We start from the raw sequence: 20,475 nt of genomic DNA, 5'->3' as shown, positions 1-20,475 counted from the left end.
GACATTCAGATGGTAGAGTCAGAATTTGGCGTAAACAGAATGAGAACATGGATCCATCATGCCTTGTTACCACTGTGCAGGCTGGTGGTGGTGGTGTAATGGTGTGGGGGATGTTTTCTTGGCACACTTTAGGCCCCTTAGTGCCAATTGGGCATCGTTTAAATGCCACGGCCTACCTGAGCATTGTTTCTGACCATGTCCATCCCTTTATGACCACCATGTACCCATCTTCTGATGGCTACTTCCAGCAGGATAATGCACCATGTCACAAAGCTCGAATCATTTCAAATTGGTTCCTTGAACATGACAATGAGTTCACTGTACTAAAATGGCCCCCACAGTCACCAGATCTCAACCCAATAGAGCATCTTTGGGATGTGGTGCAACGGGAGCTTCGTGCCCTGGATGTGCATCCCACAAATCTCCATCAACTGCAAGATGCTATCCTATCAATATGGGCCAACATTTCTAAAGAATGCTTTCAGCACCTTGTTGAATCAATGCCACGTAGAATTAAGGCAGTTCTGAAGGCGAAAGGGGGTCAAACACAGTATTAGTATGGTGTTCCTAATAATCCTTTAGGTGAGTGTATATATATGGGTCAAGGTGAGGCAAGCACTTCTTCGCCGTTTCATTGCTGGTACTGTGCTCCAAAGCGTAGGTGCTGATTGGCCGAAGAGGAGTACTGTGTATCTTCGCCACTGAACTCTATCTATCGATCTGCGCTCGATTGCTCTTCCTTCATCCTCCAACTACCCGGATGTCTGTCACAGTAACTTGAAATTGAATTTAGTGATCTGAATCTGAATTGTGAGAACTGAATGTGAGGATATATAGAGAGTTGAATTTTCAGTGAGGATCAAATTGTATTGGACTTCAGTTCAAAACAAATAAATTCAATTTCAAATTATACAATTCAGATTCAGTTTTTCAATGCAATTATTCAAATTAAACAATACAATTTCAAATTATGTGATTCAAATTCAGTTTTTCAATGCAATTATTCAAGTTTAGCAATTCAAATTCAAATATAAATGATTCAAATTCAGTTTCTGGTGGCACATATTTCAGCCCATACAGGATCAAATAATTAACTACATTAGCTATATGCAGGCTAAATATTAATAACTAGTATATTATTTTAGTTATTTAATAAGCTGGACAATTTGTTGCATCAAAATGATCAAGATCAGATCAGATGCTGCAGGTTCTGTCATGATGATGATAACCGTCAACACAGTTTAGCTGTGATACGAGCTACAGGTCAAATAGACATTATTGGTCAGTATATGTGCTGACATTCAGGAGTATACCTTGATAATTAACAATAATAGTTTTCCATCAAGCCCAGATTCACTGCATCTCTCTACAGCAGGTCTATGAGTCTCCAGATGTCCACAAACATGCAGTTTCACAAGCCAGTTTTCTCTGTGCTGATGTTTCTCACTCCTCCTGCTTTAAAGACAGAAAGATCTTAATTTCACACTCTGTATTCATACTGAAAATCATGATCTAGTGAGCTTTTGCCCTTCTGCTCTGCGAGACGTTTCTGTTCTTATGAGTTTGCTTTAGGACTGAGTGTTGCTCTAGTTTCTTTTAAATATATATATTTATTTGTGTATTTAAATGTTTAAAGAAAATTTTGACATCTAAATAACTAACTTAAGCTTGTCTTTAAAACAATAGTTAAGTTTTTTTATCGTATCAATCATTTTTGTAATGCAATGGACATTTAGTGTATACCTGAATTGCCTCTTCTGCAGGTTTGTGAGTCCTGCTGCAGAGGAAGCCTGTCAGTATGTGAAGAGAGTTGTGGGAATAAACCCGTTACTCCAGAGAGAGCTGAATCTGAGTAATCATGAACTAGGAGACACACGAGTGAATCAGATCGCTGCTCTACTGCAGGATAAACACTGTCAACTCAACACACTGACGTGAGTATTGCTCATTTATTTATAATATCTCTTTACTTTTAGTTGTAATGTTAGCTGATGATAATATTTCCAGACAGACAGTTTGATCATGGGTCAATAATTATTGCAGTTTCTGTAGAGGCAGAACAATGTTATTTTCAGACATCGGGATCAGAACTGTTCATAACTGCTTTCAATTTAATCTTTGTATTTCACAAATATCTAATTTTGGTGCAGCATATACTTTAACTTGTAAAAATTGAACAAGTACATTTTAAAGTCTGTGATCAGTATCTGCCTGTAATAAGATCCACTGAAGGTAAGTTGACTGAACGCTAGTGATGGGCGCTTTCGAAACACGCTTCATGAAGCTATTAAACCTTTACGAGTGTGTATCAAACTGCCAAAGTCACGTGATTTCAGTAAACGAGGCTTCGTTACGTCATAACTGTTTCCAAACGTTTGGAAATGTCAATGGTTCACCACTGGGGGGCGATGATCTCTGTGAACCCATGAATCATGCAGATTCACTGAGACTGAACAAGTGTCTGTGGGTTTTACCTGATCTCTGATCAGTTTTATACATTTGTAGATGTTTTAATTAGACATTAGTATAATTAAAAGGAATAATAGTAGTTAATAGTCTCTTATTGGCCTGTTTAGCTGAGCCATCCATAAAATACACTGACACTGCCTCACGGTGCTAGCCTGGCTCCGCCCTCCTACGTACTTCCGCTCAATTTCATTTTCCTTCAGTACTCCGTCTGGGATTGTGGTGTATTCTTTGGTTTTCTCCGATCAATTTTTAACCGGTCCAATCATCGAACAGGGGGAGTGGCTGAGAACGATGACGTTGAGATCGTGCGCTAGTTTGAGTTGACATACGTCACGACCAAACGTTAGCAATTGGTTATGGCAGATCCAGAGTGACTCTGGTCAGATCCAATAGTTTTAAACTTCAACAGAGTACCCGCCTACAAGGAAGTTAACGCTTGTCAATGGAGAGAGGCCAGACTCTCTGTACAAATGAAATGTACGAGAGTCTGGTAGAACCAGGCTATCACGGTGCAGCACTAAAGCAGATGAACTGCCTTTTACAAAACTTGTTTGATTGTCTTCTGCTTAAGGAAATACTTTTATTCCTTAATCTGATCATGTTAGTTTATACAGTTATTCTTTGTTCATGTTAGTTCACAGGGGATTTACTAATGTTAACAGAAAACTTTTGTATTTAAAAATGTATTAGTAAATGTTTAAACTTAAGGTTATTAAATGCTGTATAGTATTGTCCATCATTGGTTCATGTTAACTAATGTAGTTAATGTTAATGTAAGCTCCAATCACCGGCCCAAAGACGGTGTCCGTTGTCTTGGTTCGAAGGGAATTCAGCGTGTATGTCTTTTCGGGCGCTTCTGAAAAAATCACTTTAATTTATTAAACAGTTGATTTCCAATTTTAATTCTGACTCCATGAATAATTTAATCTGACTCCAAATTTAAGTGACTCTTTGTTTTTTCAAATTTTCTATCTTAACAGCTGATCCTCGGATTAGTTGTGATTTAATTTAGACCAAGGATTATTCTGGGCATCTCATAATTTCTCATAATAAAGTCCTGAAATAGTCAGAGGGTGCATTGCAAGTGTTTTACCCTATGCTCACTGCAGACTCATAGGTGTAATTTATTATAATATTTGCAGTGTACAACATGCTAAGTCAGGGAATAGCCAGAAATCAGAAGGTCTTCCTAAGATGTGCCCCATGGTCCATTCAAGGTCCCTTCAGTTTGATCTATCCTGGACAAAGATTTGCGGAAACACCAGACTACACTTTTAATCTACTGGAAATAATGATTTCAGAAGAATGCAGAATAAATCAAGGTTAACATTTATTTTTGCCAGGCAGAATTAAACATCCAATAAAAAGAATTAAAAAGAATACATAGTACACAACTGATCAGCATATAATAAAGACATCATTCAAAATGCAATATCAAAAATAGTTTAAAAGAGTCAGCATACCTGGCGATAGAGACACACAGCAACAGTGTGGGAAGTTCTGTTCACAGATGCTTCCTTGAGTGGTTTGCCCATTCCCTTTAAATACCCAAGTGGAACAAAAGAACAATAAACATCTAGCACCCAAATATTTATTCAGCTTTTGCTGGACCCTTTCCCGTGCCCCAAGTGGTCCCGCCTGAGTTTGGGGGATAAAGACAAATGTTATCAACGATCTTTATTGGGGCATCTCCCACATCAGAAGAACAGGCATTGTTTTCTTTGTTCTGACTGCTCTCCTGCTGCGGGAATGAAACTTCTTTACCATTCGCACCAGAAGTATTTATTTTGACCTCTCATAAAACAACTGGAGACAGTAGGTGTGTGTGTGTGTGTGTGTGTGTTTTGCATGACTGAATGAGACCTGGAGGGGAGAAGATAGAGTGAGGAGTCAGGAACTCAGCATGGGGGGAAGAGACGAGATTGGAGAAGTTGTGTTGTGCTCTCTGTCCCATAGATCTCTTCTTCAGATTAGTGAGTTTTATTGTTTTATTGCAGGTTAGAATTCTTGAATTCAGTTTTAGTAAAATCCATCCTTACATTAACAAATGAAACCTTACTGTAAAGTTTTAGCAAGTAGACAATGTGTCTGAAAACAACCGACATAAACACATTTGACCCAGTGAGCAAACCAAGGGTGACACTGACATGAAAGAACCTTAAAGATTAAATTAAATGAATGTGTGTACTAACATAAATAGATCAACTGGTTGGTAGTATATTTAAATGAACAATGTGTAGTCTTTCTCCATGTTACCTTTACCTTGATATCCCTGTTTATTTGTCAGCAAAAGTCTGCTGGATGAAGATGAACACGTTAGTTGATCATCATAGATCTGAGTCATTTTCTCTTTCTGTCTTCAGTCTGTATAGATGCAGTATTACAGAGGAACAGAGTCTCATCCTGACTTCAGCTCTGAGATCAAACCCGTCACACCTGAGAGAGCTGGACCTGAACGGGAATACACTAGGAGACTCTGGAGTGAAAAACCTCAGTGATCTACTGATGAACCCACAATTCAAGCTGGAGAAACTACAGTTAGTATCATTATACTGTACAGCAATTACAGTGTGACTGAAGTTTATTTATTTGAAGACAGCAGGGCTTATGTGTCAGTGTTTATAGCAGTGCACTTTCTGGGTTTCCCCTATTGCTCACAGGGGGTTAAAGTGGGATGTGAGTGTGCCGTACGGACTCTTATTCTGGCTGTACTGAAGACGAAGCGGTTTGACCAATCAGATGAAAGGGGCGTTTCAGCGCCGCCCACATGTGCAAACGAAATATCAAAGCCATAAACCGATTTGTAAACCACAAACGAAAACTTAGAAATCGAGCCGAAATCTCATTTTCCGTTTATTAAACTAAACGAAACACCGAATAAACGATCCGTCTTTTCATTTCTCGTTATTCCATTCCAAACAGGAAATGAAATGATCAGATGATACACGGACCGTGTCGTGTGTTCATTCGTTATTGATTTAATATTGAAAGTAGAGAAACGAGAAAACACTTCCTTTTTCGTCTCTATAATTTTTTTTAAAAACTAAAAACAAGTATTCAGCTTGATTTTTCACTTTTCGTTCTCAGGTAGAAACATTTATAAACAGCTTGAATATTCGATTTCTACACGTAGGCGGGAATGAAACGCTCCTTTCCTCTGATTTGTCAGCCGAAGATCAAACTGTCCCGTCATCAGTTCTTCCTCAGCTCCGCTCAGCAGAATAAAAGTCCTCCGCTGCTGCAGTTGTGCGGATTCTGAACGCGTTTATTGCAACTACTACATTTCATCTTTTCCTCATCAAACACCCAGACTAATGGCTCGACACGACCCGCACCGGGGAAGAGCCTCGACAGGGCTTTCTTATGAGGCTTTCAGTCCTCAAGTGCCAGGGGGTCCGTGAAATAATTTACTATAACCTACTGTATTTTCCGGACTGTAAACTAAAGTCACGTTTTTATCATGAAACATGTTGTGATTTATTCCAGAGTGACCTAGGCCTTTACAATGCATTTAACTTAGTTCACATAATCTAAATGTTGACTTTCAAAAGTAGACGCTCCAAGAAGGATATTCGCTGTATTTTGGTTTGTTTTTATATATACTTTTTATCCACAAATGCCCGTCTTGTACCATCTCTGAGATGTGCCCATATCACGTCATCACGTTGGAAAGGTCACGCGTCACGTCATCAAAAATGTGTTTTGGGGTTTCATGACCCTTTAAAAATGATATGAAATGAATGTGTAAACATGAATACATCAACAATTTCAACCTTTGTTTTGTTACAATGTTGGTAGTATATTTAAATGAACAATGTGTAGTCTTTCTCCATGTTACCTTTACCTTGATATCCCTGTTTATTTGTCAGCAAAAGTCTGCTGGATGAAGATGAACACGTTAGTTGATCATCATAGATCTGAGTCATTTTCTCTTTCTGTCTTCAGTCTGTATAGATGCAGTATTACAGAGAAACAGAGTCTCATCCTGACTTCAGCTCTGAGATCAAACCCGTCACACCTGAGAGAGCTGGACCTGAGCTGGAATACACTAGGAGACTCTGGAGTGAAAAACCTCAGTGATCTACTGATGAACCCACAATTCAAGCTGGAGAAACTACAGTTAGTATCATTATACTGTACAGCAATTACAGTGTGACTGAAGTTTATTTATTTGAAGACAGCAGGGCTTATGTGTCAGTGTTTATAGCAGTGCACTTTCTGGGGTTTCCCTTTTGCTTACATTTTATGTGTTTTTATCTAGTTAGTAATTGTTTAATTTCCAGCATTTAATACAATGTCCTGATTGTGAGAAACAGTCAGAAATACACATCTAGGTCTTTATTTTACACACTTTGTCTGTTTGCGGGCTGAATGCGCAATCTCATTGGCTGATGATAAATCTTTAAAGCCGTTTTCTCTCTGAAATCTCCACTTCAGTCGCACCGATAGACACCGAACTCTCCAGTCGTCTACCTAGTTATATTATGAAGACATTTACAGAGGGATTTGTAAATAAATTATTCCTAGCCTGATTTATATAACATTTTATTCCAAAAAACATGGCGAAAATCATTTTGATCATTTTGACATCATATTGACAGTATATTCTGATTTACAGGATAACAAAAGTAGATATCCATAAATCCGTCTGTCATTTTTTTCCCATCTAATATGTGAACTCAATGAAAAAGTAATTTTTAATCTGGCTTTATCCAATACTCAGATTTTGTTTTTTAAAATCTATGCAAATTAGTGCATATTTAATTAGATATTGCCTAATTTGCATATTTAAACATTAAATTACAGAAAACTTGTAATACATTATTTTCTCATCTTAATGTAGGTAATCAACTGGGAAAGTTTCATGGTGATATCTCCTAGTTAAAACATTTACCCCATTCACCTGTAGTGTCTCGCCTTGAAATCACTTCAACAGTTTAAACTAAAACACTTTAACATTGTATTTGTGCAAACTTAGTATTTTGTGATCTGGTGAAATAAAGATGAAGATCTCTCTTCCTCTGCTTTATTTGCTTATGAAGATGATGTGACTTTACAGAATAAAGAGTTTTCTTTTCTTCTGTCTTATTTTCTTCTCTCTCTCTGCTAATGTAGTTTAAGAGGCTGTGATATGACAGATGAAGGTTGTTCTGATGTGACTTCAGCTCTGAGATCAAACCCGTCACACCTGAGAGAGCTGGACCTGAGCGGGAATAAACTAGGAGACTCTGCAGTGAAAAACCTCAGTGATCTACTGATGAACCCACAACTCAAGCTGGAGAAACTACAGTTAGTATCATTATACTGTACAGCAATTACAGTGTGACTGAAGTTTATTTATTTGAAGACAGCAGGGCTTATGTGTCAGTGTTTATAGCAGTGCACTTTCTGGGTTTCCCCTATTGCTCACAGGGGGTTAAAGTGGGATGTGAGTGTGCCGTACGGACTCTTATTCTGGCTGTACTGAAGACGAAGCGGTTTGACCAATCAGATGAAAGGGCCGTTTCAGCGCCGCCCACATGTGCAAACGAAATATCAAAGCCATAAACCGATTTGTAAACCACAAACGAAAACTTAGAAATCGAGCCGAAATCTCATTTTCCGTTTATTAAACTAAACGAAACACCGAATAAACGATCCGTCTTTTCATTTCTCGTTATTCCATTCCAAACAGGAAATGAAATGATCAGATGATACACGGACCGTGTCGTGTGTTCATTCGTTATTGATTTAATATTGAAAGTAGAGAAACGAGAAAACACTTCCTTTTTCGTCTCTATAATTTTTTTTAAAAACTAAAAACAAGTATTCAGCTTGATTTTTCACTTTTCATTCTCAGGTAGAAACATTTATAAACAGCTTGAATATTTGATTTCTACACGTAGGCGGGAATGAAACGCTCCTTTCCTCTGATTTGTCAGCCGAAGATCAGACTGTCCCGTCATCAGTTCTTCCTCAGCTCCGCTCAGCAGAATAAAAGTCCTCCGCTGCTGCAGTTGTGCGGATTCTGAACGCGTTTATTGCAACTACTACATTTCATCTTTTCCTCATCAAACACCCAGACTAATGGCTCGACACGACCCGCACCGGGGAAGAGCCTCGACAGGGCTTTCTTATGAGGCTTTCAGTCCTCAAGTGCCAGGGGGTCCGTGAAATAATTTACTATAACCTACTGTGTTTTCCGGACTGTAAACTAAAGTCACGTTTTTATCATGAAACACGTTGTGATTTATTCCAGAGTGACCTAGGCCTTTACAATGCATTTAACTTAGTTCACATAATCTAAATGTTGACTTTCAAAAGTAGACGCTCCAAGAAGGATATTCGCTGCATTTTGGTTTATATATATATATATATATACTTTTTAGCCACAAATGCCCGTCTTGTACCATCTCTGAGATGTGCCACGTATTACATCATCACGTTGGAAAGGTCACGCGTCACGTCATCAAAAAATGTGTTTCTTGGGTTTCATGACCCTTTAAAAATGATATGAAATGAATGTGTAAACATGAATACATCAACAATTTCAACCTTTGTTTTGTTACAATGTTGGTAGTATATTTAAATGAACAATGTGTAGTCTTTCTCCATGTTACCTTTACCTTGATATCCCTGTTTATTTGTCAGCAAAAGTCTGCTGGATGAAGATGAACACGTCAGTTGATCATCATAGATCTGAGTCATTTTCTCTTTCTGTCTTCAGTCTGTGGAGATGCAGTATTACAGAGAAACAGAGTCTCATCCTGACTTCAGCTCTGAGATCAAACCCGTCACACCTGAGAGAGCTGGACCTGAGCCTGAATACACTAGGAGACTCTGGAGTGAAAAACCTCAGTGATCTACTGATGAACCCACAACTCAAGCTGGAGAAACTACAGTTAGTATCATTATACTGTACAGCAATTACAGTGTGACTGAAGTTTATTTATTTGAAGACAGCAGGGCTTATGTGTCAGTGTTTATAGCAGTGCACTTTCTGGGGTTTTAAACTAAAACACTTTATTCTCAATATCTCACAGTGAGTCTGAGTTCACATTATATTTGTGTAAAATTCTTCACATTCATGATTTGTTTGTAAGATAATCTCTCTTCCTCTGTTTGTGTCTTTCTAGACTATATCTCTGTGGCATTACAGATGTTTCTTCTCTAACTCAGTCTTTGACTAACTCAAAAGCACTGCAGTTTCTAAAAGAGCTTGATCTGAGAGGCAATAAGATAGGAGACTCAAAGCAGCGGCTCAGAGACGAGCTACGAGACTCAAACTGTGTCCTGAGGTGAGGAAACATCACTGAGATATTAAAGAGATCTTCATTTACCTCTGATATGTGAACAAACCTTTCAAACATTCGTGAAAGGAAATTATCATTAAGCTTTATTGCAACAAAGGGTTTGTGTGAGAACAAAATGTGAAGTTATTGAAATGTTTAACACAAAGGAGGAAAGAGAAGAAAAGCTCAGTGTCACAGCTTTATACATCAACACCTGCTTTATGAACTGTGTCAGTAGAAGTGAATCATTTCAGTGTGAAAACAGACTTGGTCAGATTGTAGGAAACGCTGCACTCCTGCTAAAATCAGTGCAGTTCCAGCTTCAGCTCACAGCGTCCAGCTCACATGAGGAATGTCTCTGTCTCTAGTGTGTTTTTACTGTGACAAGCAACACGTCACACTACTTTACACTTACTTTACTCTCAGTTATTTACTAAGAGCCTACAAACATGTTTAAACTAGAGGACAAACGGCTTTAACTAAAGGTTTGTGTTTGAACTCAAAATAACATTTGTATTTGCTCCCTGTGGTTTATTCCATACGCCGTACACTCATTAGTTTCTCCTTTACAGAGACTCAATAGGAGTCGCACCGACACACACACACACACACACACACACACACACACACACACACACACACACACACACACACACATGATTCATGCTTTACATCCATTATATTTAAAACACAAATATCTATGCAAGATCATGTAGAGTCAGTAATTAATCTGATTACAGGAATTCAATTTAACTTATTTTTACAAAAAAAAAAAACAGTAATTGAAATATAATAATTTGCACTTTGTTCCACTGAACTCTGATTGTTTTCTCTTCTGTTCCACTTTACAGAGTAGATAAAGATGAAGATAAATGTGTTATATCGTAGTGTGAAATGATCATGAGAGGAGCAGAAACCATCAGCTGATCCACAGAAGAGTCTCACTACTGTCTATGAGGAGAAATAAATGTGTAAATGTGATTCATAAAGGTGGAAGAGACTCAGACTTCACAATTAAATAAAGCAGTGTGTGTGTTAGCATGCGTATTAGAAACGTGATATTGAATGATCAATGTTGGTTTAGGATGTATAATAATTATTTATAATAATTAATTATTATAAATATCTATTTAGTTTTGTGTGAAATCCAAGTTTTGGAATTGGGAATATATTGTTGATTCTGATTTGTATATTTCATTGATATTTTATGTGAAGTTGTACATGTCTTATATAAAAAAAATATTATTTATAGATTTTTTTGGTTTTGGAATACATTTGTGCCTCTGATCTGTTATATGTGTGTGTGTGTGTGTGTGTGTGTGTGTGTGTGTGTATATATATATATACAGTGAGGAAAATAAGTATTTGAACACTCTGCTATTTTGCAAGTTCTCCCACTTGGAAATCATGGAGGGGTCTGAAATTGTCATCGTAGGTGCATGTCCACTGTGAGAGACATCATCTAAAAACAAAAATCCAGAAATCACAATACAGTGTGGTATTTTTTTATATATATATAAATCTCAATAAATGACTTTTCCACAAATGGTTTACAGTGTCTTTTTCTTTAACCAATCAAATTTATCAATAAAACAATTTTATAGAAACATGTCTCAGTGTCTTTTCTATAAACCACATTCAAGAGTTTCTTATAAAAACTCTTTACAGTGCTTTTCTTCATAATAAGGTTTATTATAAAAACCTTATACAGTGTTTCCATATAATCAGGTTTCTTATAAAAACCTTATAACGTGTCCTTCTTATACAACACTTTTCTTACACAGTCACAATTATACTTAATACCCTATTATAAGCCTATATGGGGCATTAATCATAACAGAATAAATTGCATGTTTACCTAACAATAATCGCATACTATGATGCAAGTGTAACCCAGTACATTAATTTGGGTCACTAGTAATTATAATTAGTATTAGTTTATTCATATCGCTATGAAACTAATAGTAAGAGAAGAATAAGAAATAAATTGTATTTATTTTATTATAAATAATTCAAAGAATAGAAAAATGTTTCTGAATTAATTTGATTGGTGAGGTGAAAGGTTAGCTCCGCTCTAGTTGCTCTAGTTGAGAGAAAGTTTCCAGAGAAAGATCGGTATCAAGCTGAGACGCGAGCGGAGACGAGGCTGACTCCAGCTCCTTTTTCGCCAGCTCCTTATTCGTCGAACTATTCGTTCCACCTTAAAAAATGTTGGATGGTTGTTAAGCCCTCCCCCTCGGTGCTTTTGGCCGTATTTCTTAAAGGAACAGTTGTACGTGAATTATGAGCCTGTGGATCGGGCAGCATTTTTCATTTAACAGTGAAAATAAATACTCCTGAAAAGATTATCTTGTCTGCCTCTATAAATGTTGTAAGCTACGTGGTAAATTCAACCAGAGTACTTATATTGTATTTAAGTTCCATTTCTTACTAAATGTCTTTTTAAAAGTATGGAGAAACGTGACATTATGTTTCCAACTGAGATTTAATGTAATGTAATTTCTGTTCTTTATTAGAAGTTATCCATTACTCCAGTCTAACACATATATATATATATATATATATATATATATATATATATATATATATATATATATATGTATGTATGTATGTATGTATACTGGACAAAGCACTCGACAAACCATACTAGAGGTGTCATTACTTTAGAATTTTTTCAAGTTCTCAAAAAAACAAGCATGTAGAGGTATAGATAATTCCATTCTTAAACGAAATCTTGCATTACAACATTTGTTTATTGTCATTATGATTGTTCATTGTTAAAGAACTGGAATCTTTCCCTGATCTTGTATGTAACTATAAGTTATGAGTGACAGGTGCACTAACACTTCATCACATCAGTAACTCGACAGCCTAGAGCAGTTCTCCTCAGCGTGTGTAATGTGTGTAATGTGTGTAATGTGTGCACAGAGGAGACGGGCGGCTGATGATCTCGCCTTTGGAGAAGGCACACACACTCCTGTGAGACTCAACACACACACACTCCTGTGAGACTCAACACACACACTCCTGTGAGACTCAACACACACACACTCCTGTGAGACTCAACACACACACTCCTGTGAGACTCAACACACACACACTCCTGTGAGAGAAGCGTAGTAGAGCGAGTCTTTAACACACTGAACACACACTGATGCTTTATAGAGTCTGAACCTGTGAGACTCAACACACACACACTCCTGTGAGACTCAACAACACACACACTCCTGTGAGACTCAACACACACACTCCTGTGAGACTCAACACACACACACTCCTGTGAGACTCAACACACACACTCCTGTGAGACTCACACACACTCCTGTGAGACTCAACACACACACACTCCTGTGAGACTCACACACACTCCTGTGAGACTCAACACACACACACTCCTGTGAGAGAAGCATAGTAGAGCGAGTCTTTAACACGCTGAACACACACTGATGCTTTATAGAGTCTGAACCTGTGAGACTCAACACACACACTCCTGTGAGACTCAACAACACACACACTCCTGTGAGACTCAACACACACACTCCTGTGAGAGAAGCATAGTAGAGCGAGTCTATAACACACTGAACACACACTGATGCTTTATAGAGTCTGAACCTGTGAGACTCAACAACACACACTCCTGTGAGACTCAACAACACACACACTCCTGTGAGACTCAACACACACACTCCTGTGAGAGAAGCATAGTAGAGCGAGTCTATAACACACTGAACACACACTGATGCTTTATAGAGTCTGAACCTGTGAGACTCAACACACACACACTCCTGTGAGACTCAACAACACACACACTCCTGTGAGACTCAACACACACACTCCTGTGAGACTCAACACACACACTCCTGTGAGACTCAACACACACACACTCCTGTGAGAGAAGCATAGTAGAGCGAGTCTTTAACACACTGAACACACACTGATGCTTTATAGAGTCTAAACTGAACCTGTGAGACTCAACACACACACACACTCCTGTGAGACTCAACACACACACACTCCTGTGAGACTCAACACACACACTCCTGTGAGACTCAACAACACACACTCCTGTGAGACTCAACACACACACTCCTGTGAGACTCAACAACACACACTCCTGTGTGACTCAACACACACACTCCTGTGAGACTCAACAACACACACTCCTGTGAGACTCAACACACACACACTCCTGTGAGACTCAACAACACACACTCCTGTGAGACTCAACACACACACTCCTGTGAGAGAAGCATAGTAGAGCGAGTCTATAACACACTGAACACACACTGATGCTTTATAGAGTCTGAACCTGTGAGACTCAACACACACACACTCCTGTGAGACTCAACACACACACTCCTGTGAGACTCAACAACACACACACTCCTGTGAGACTCAACACACACACACTCCTGTGAGAGAAGCATAGTAGAGCGAGTCTATAACACACTGAACACACACTGTTATATTTTTAATATGGGAGGGAGTATTTAATATGATGATAAGATGAGACGAAACACATTGAAACACTTGCATGTACATGTAACGAATTACAGTTTAAAATATATATTTATATTTATAATGAATTTTAACGGATTATAATTAATCATAAATATTTTAGTTATTTTTAGAATTGACTGAAGAAGAAATAATAGCACAATTATTTAATCAGTTCATCCAATGAACAGAAAGCATAATCAATCATTAATTTGTATATTATCTTCTTGGCCCAGAAAGAATAACCTTTTCCAGCTAAAGTAAATAAAGTTCTAGCAGGGTAATAGCAGGTATCGCTAGATCAAGGTGTTTAAGTGACTTCGATATGTGGCAAACAGAGACGAGTAAGTGAGGATAGGAGCAGGCTTCACTCAATGCATATACTATTAAACTTTAAGAGTGCTGGCCTGGATAATTAGAATGTATAAAGTAGGAGAGAGGCCGCACTATGCATAAATATACTTTAATTTGCACAGACGCGTTTCGGCGCGTGCTTTCTTCAGTGTGCAACAAGGTAACAATGTAGCCGATCTTATATGCCCACCCCCATTACCACACCCATATTAACACCAGCCAATGATGTTAAAATTATTATCCAGTCCAATAATGTCACTAATGTGTCAAACAGTCCATTAATGAAAGACAACAATTGTTATACATACAAAAGAATCAACATATAATACACATATTAGTGTTCTGTTTATAAGAAACAGCTTAGTGACAGATCTTCATTCATCCCATTCGGGATACATGTGTTTGAGTTAAAATATGCCCAGCCTCTCGCTGCAGGAGGAGGTTCTCACGGTCCCATGAATTTGAGCATATTGACATCATGTCCCGCAGAGTTAAAATGCCTCGCGACTGATGATTTGTCATCATTCTTTCTGATAGCGCATTTGTGCTCAAAAATTCGGGTTTTTAGTTGTCGCTTAGTTTTGCCCACATAAAGCACAACAAGGGCACGTCAGTAAATACACAATAAAAGTAGATAAACATGTGATTCTGCCCTTTACTTTGTATATCCTGCCTGTTTTTGGATGTGTAAATACATTTTCTGTGAGCATGAAGTTACACGCTGCACAGTTCAAACACTTAAAATTGCTGTGTGTAATTTTAAAGGGAAAAGGCGACTGGGGAGGTGCAGGGAGGTGCGATCGCACTAACCGCTCTCTCAGGCTGGGTGCTCGTTTATAACAGCTGCGCGGCGGATCCTGGAAAGTGTGACCTATGTCCGGGTCACTTCTTAGAATGTGCCAGTGGCGATGCACAATGCTCTTCAAGCTATTTGAAATCTGACCATAAGTGGATACAAGTGTAACTGTAGTGTTGTTAGAGCTATTCTGATCGATACGTTTGGTCATCAAATCAGCACGTTGGATACTGCGCGCGCGCTCTAGACAATCACGCACCAAGTTATCTGAATATCCCCTGTCAAGGAATCTTTGACATAGTTCCCCCGCTTGTCGCTCAAATACCTCATCGTCATTACAGATACGGCGCACTCTCAACAGTTGACTGTAAGGCAGGCTACGTTTGAGAGAGGGTGGATGGAAACTCTGGTAGTGCAGAAAGAAGTTACGATCCATTTACGATCCCTCCCATGAACAATTCGTCAGTTGAAACGTTCTGCCGGCTGGTAGAACAAGATGTTTTAGTACTAGGTGAGTTATAATCTGTCAAATATAATTCTTCTGAAGGAAATCAACTAATTTCAGGGCAGAAATAGCCTTTCAGTCAATAAGTAGAGGCTTCAATCACTTTTAGGCTTCAATCACTATTACCACGGACATAAGCTGATGTTTATTTGCACGTTATGTCTGTTTGTATGGAAGCCATTTTCTGCCAAATTTAAATAAATAAATTAAATGATTAAAATGAAAATTAAAACCAGATTAACGATTTCATTACAGAAAACAGTACGCAAAATATGTGACAAAATTGAGAATGAAATTAAATGATTTCATTTTCACAGCATTATCCCTGTCAAATTGAAAAATAAAATGCAGTTGGTGATTTCACATTTCATTTTCACTACAGTCTCGAGGCAAGACTGCCAATATTAAAATGAAAAGCCAAACGTGAAAAAGAAACTACAAATACAGTTTTTACAATGCTCTTTAGTAACGCTCACGCAATAATAGTGACACAATTCAAATACAAATGTAATTTTTCGTTTTCATTTTAATTCCTCTTTTATTTCACAGTTTTCATTTTCGTTTTCATTTTCAAAGACAACCTGCATGCAAATTCTATGTAAATGAGTGGGTGTGGCTTATTCTAGTAACGGCGCTGAGACACGCCTTCTGTAAAGCGAAGTCGTCGACGTCCGTGTGCATGAGTTTAATGTGTGAAACGAAATTATTTAAATGTGATTATATTGTAATCGAGACGACGAGATATGGCGAAATCTGTTAGGGAGCTTTTGCGGGAAGCTGCCGCAGCATTAGAACATGGAAACAACCAGCCTGACCATGTTAGTTATGATGTTAGACTCAGACTAGACCATAATCGACGATGAGGTTCATTCATGTATTAGGCTGTTTTGGAAATTCAACTATTTGGGTGTACAAAGGTCTTAACACAATTTCTACAACAATTATAGCCAGACATTAATACCCACTGGCTTTAACCGAGAACCTCGGCCAATCCCAGCTAACAATTTAACGTTCTGGGAACGTTAGTTTTTGGTTCCCAGAACGTTCCCAGAATGTTCCCAAGAACGTTCCCTATTGGTTAGCCAGGAAAGTTTTCTTTACGTTAATAGAACGTTCCCTATAGGTTAAGGGAACGTTGCCAAAAGGTTCCCAGAACGTTCCCGAAAGGTTCCCGCAAGGTTCTCGGAACGTTCCCGGAAGGTTCCCAGAATGTTCCCAAGAACGTTCCCTATTGGTTAGCCAGGAAAGTTTTCTTTACGTTAATAGAACGTTCCCTATAGGTTAAGGGAACGTTGCCAAAAGGTTCCCAGAACGTTCCCGAAAGGTTCCCGCAAGGTTCTCGGAACGTTCCCGGAAGGTTCCCAGAATGTTGCCAAGAACGTTCCCTATTGGTTAGCCAGGAAAGTTTTCTTTACGTTAATAGAACGTTCCCTATAGGTTAGGGGAACGTTCCCGTAACGTTGCCGAAAGGTTCCCAGAACGTTCCCGAAAGGTTCCCAGAAGGTTCTCAGAACGTTCTCCTAACGTCTACACATCCTGATATGCCTGTACACAAATTATAGGTCTACAAACAACATATTCTTCATTGTTTATTGTTCAAACACTTAAGAATCCTATGAATATATTATTACAATAAATTGAATTTACAGAAACTATCATTAATAAGTAAATCAATCAGTTTGTATTAAATAAATAAATCAGCACACAATCCATGTTTTTGTTGATTCATTGTTTAATTATCAACCTAAAATAAGTCATTAAAAACAGCATTAGCAAAATGTATTCAGGAACAGTAATTTACATTTAATATTTCAAACATGAAAATATTTCAATAAATAAAACTGCACAAACATTTTAATTAAAACTATCTTTTTGCAAACTGTAGCCTATAACTTTGGCTAAAAAGTTGAAAAAGTATTCATTTATATACAATATACATGAATGTGCCAATCTTCACTCCGCTCAAAACATTTAAACTCCCAACACCATCTGCAAATTTAACAAGAAAATAAAAAGACAACGCGTTACATGGACACACAATCCCATGCCAAAAATCAAGCCCTGCAATGGCATTAATATTGATCCGGAGCAAATGAAAAGAGTGAGGTGGGATTGTGTGTCACAAGCTGTAGGAGATATGAGAGCACGAGCGCTGCTGGTATCGTGTATTTATTCAGATATTTCAGCATCAATGTGTATAGAAAAATTTATATATTTGAAAACACTACATTGCATTTATTTATATTGCACTATTTAATATTTCAGACTACAAATCAAAAAAGGAATGTTTTATATAGGGGTAAGGATACCCATTAAGCCTATGTACCCTTTAAGCCCACTTTCAACTCTGAAGTCAAATAAAAAAACAGAGAAAATAATATTTAAGTCTAGTGAACTCTGACCTGCGAATTCGCTCTACATATAACGTATAAGTCTCACCTCCAATGAAGAGTTTGAAAACCTGTAACTGCTGTGTTGTTTATGAAAGAGAAAGAGAAAAAAAGTTTGAAACTGCTATCAATTTTTTTTTTTTTTTATCTCTATGACTTTACACCTACAAATTCCACTGTCACAGGTGCTCAGTTTTGCTATAATGAAACCCTCACAGAACATGGTAATAATCAGCCATCCATGCAAAAGCAAAGGTCGGTGTAGTTTACAAGTACATCTGTCCAGGCCAACGTCTGATGCCTTCCGCTGGGATCCCAGAAAACCTGAAATAAAAAAAATAGTACAGTTCAAAATCTATCATACATACATCTCATCTGGTATCACAAATTATCATTCCAGGTTCACTTTAAGATATGCTCAATATCAGGGCTGCACAATATTGAAAAATTTAGAGTTTATTTAGAGAGATCAGCCGTATGGTTTAGTGCATGCGCTAACGGCTCCAGGTTTGTATCTGGTAAATTACCCTACTAATAATGCCCAGAATGGTACCAAACTTCTACAGTAGTACAAATAGTTTCTGTACTCATTAAACGAGGCATTGGAAAGTTTGTAAGTACATCAGGAGTTTATTTAAATAACACTTGCCTGACGGCGAATGCTACTGCTGATGTTGACGTCACTTTGATGTTGACAGAACCTATTTGTACTACTCATTTTCCCCGACATAGAGCAGATCAGCACACAACAAAAACTGCTGTTCGGATGTTCCCTTTTCTGATATTTTAGCATTCGTGACATTTTAATTAAAACAGAAGTAAGAATTTTAGTATAATAAGCAAAAATTAACAGTAAACTCAGAGATCACCTACCGCTGCAGATGTGTACGGAAGTGAAAAGCGGAAATGCTTAGACCTCTTTCCGGTTCGACCGCTGGGCGCTCCGCATAATCACTATTGGGGGGATTTTGTAGAGGAGTGAACCTGCATAGAAAATTACAATAGATAACAAGCATAGATTAATACAATAGAAGAAAAACACAGTTGAAATAAGCAGTGCATTATGTTTTTCAGTTAAATCTGAAAACATCAGGTACAGAAATTGATTTATCAAAATGTAAAATAAGTCTTCACTGTAAAAATAAAATAACTATAAATTAATTAAATGTATCTTTGCTAAAGCTACAAGTAATTTTCTCTTTTGATGTTTGATCACCATTGGCGACACAAACAGCTGCGGGTACGTTAGGCTGCTGTCCCTTTAAGACGAATGCGCAGACCTAATATAAATGACACGCATCCGTTTTCTTTCTGTTTAAAACACAAGACATGGGCATTTTGCCTTCATTTTGCGTGCACGTGTCCGTTTAAGCTCAAAAGAAAGGGAAAGAGAACTGAATTCGGCTAAACTCACCTTCATCTACTGACTGTGGATGGCATCAAGGTCTTGTCCTGAAGAATCACAGGGCCGAACAATAGGGATTATATCTCATCTGGTAACAAGAGCAAAGCCATAACTTTAAGAACTCTAATGATATATTTACCCCCTGATATTGCATTGGGGATATCAATTCAAACATTTTTAAAGGCTAAGAGTATGAGCCACAGCTGCCCAAGATATCTGTGAAAAATAACTGCCTAAAGTTGTCGACCCCCTGAACCACATTCAGCATTTAAAAGTACAAAGAATTTCAGTATTGATCAATAAATAAAAAACATACAAATACATAAATACCTTTGAGTTGGACAGTATGGTGTCAGTCTCATTGGCCAACATAATTCAAAACAGACCTAAAGAAATAAAATAAAATATACTAATGATCAGGATATCATGTTATCATAATAGTTAAATGAATTATAATTATATCTATGACCATTATAATACTGTATTAGTCGCCTATTATTTAGCTGATTATTTAGCCTACAGGCTTCTCAAGGACAATCTCACTGAAAAAACCTGGGGTTAATGATTTTAAAATGTGAGACTTATTTCAAAAGCATAAATCGTACAGACCCCAAACCTTTGAACAGTAGTGCACTGTATGCTTGAGGTGGTTTTGCTTACTAGTCATATGGTTCATTGCCGTGGAGATTTTCTTGGACGGGGGTGCAGCAGGCCTTCAGCATGATGATCTAGGAACATAACATGCTATTTGTCACAGAGCCAACAATATTACATGGGATTGGTTTATT

General features: G+C 37.8%; 1 protein-coding gene across 9 annotated transcripts in view; it reads left to right on the top strand.

The window, feature by feature from the left end:
- The window catches only part of LOC311087309 (uncharacterized protein), a 504,672-nt gene that overhangs the window by 174,718 nt on the left and 309,479 nt on the right, over nucleotides 1-20,475 (top strand). For all 9 annotated transcript variants that reach the window (XM_084120622.1, XM_084120620.1, XM_084120623.1 and 6 more), the window contains exons 13-17: nucleotides 1,764-1,934; nucleotides 4,833-5,006; nucleotides 6,415-6,588; nucleotides 7,585-7,758; nucleotides 9,176-9,349. In XM_084120622.1, coding sequence (XP_083976748.1) covers nucleotides 1,764-1,934; nucleotides 4,833-5,006; nucleotides 6,415-6,588; nucleotides 7,585-7,758; nucleotides 9,176-9,349 — 867 coding nt within the window. The remainder of the gene's footprint in view (nucleotides 1-1,763; nucleotides 1,935-4,832; nucleotides 5,007-6,414; nucleotides 6,589-7,584; nucleotides 7,759-9,175; nucleotides 9,350-20,475) is intronic.

Source organism: Abramis brama, assembly GCF_963993115.1.
Source record: "Abramis brama genome assembly, chromosome: 7".
Taxonomy (NCBI): Eukaryota; Metazoa; Chordata; class Actinopteri; order Cypriniformes; family Leuciscidae; genus Abramis; species Abramis brama.
This window is presented reverse-complemented; position numbering and strand designations above follow the sequence as displayed.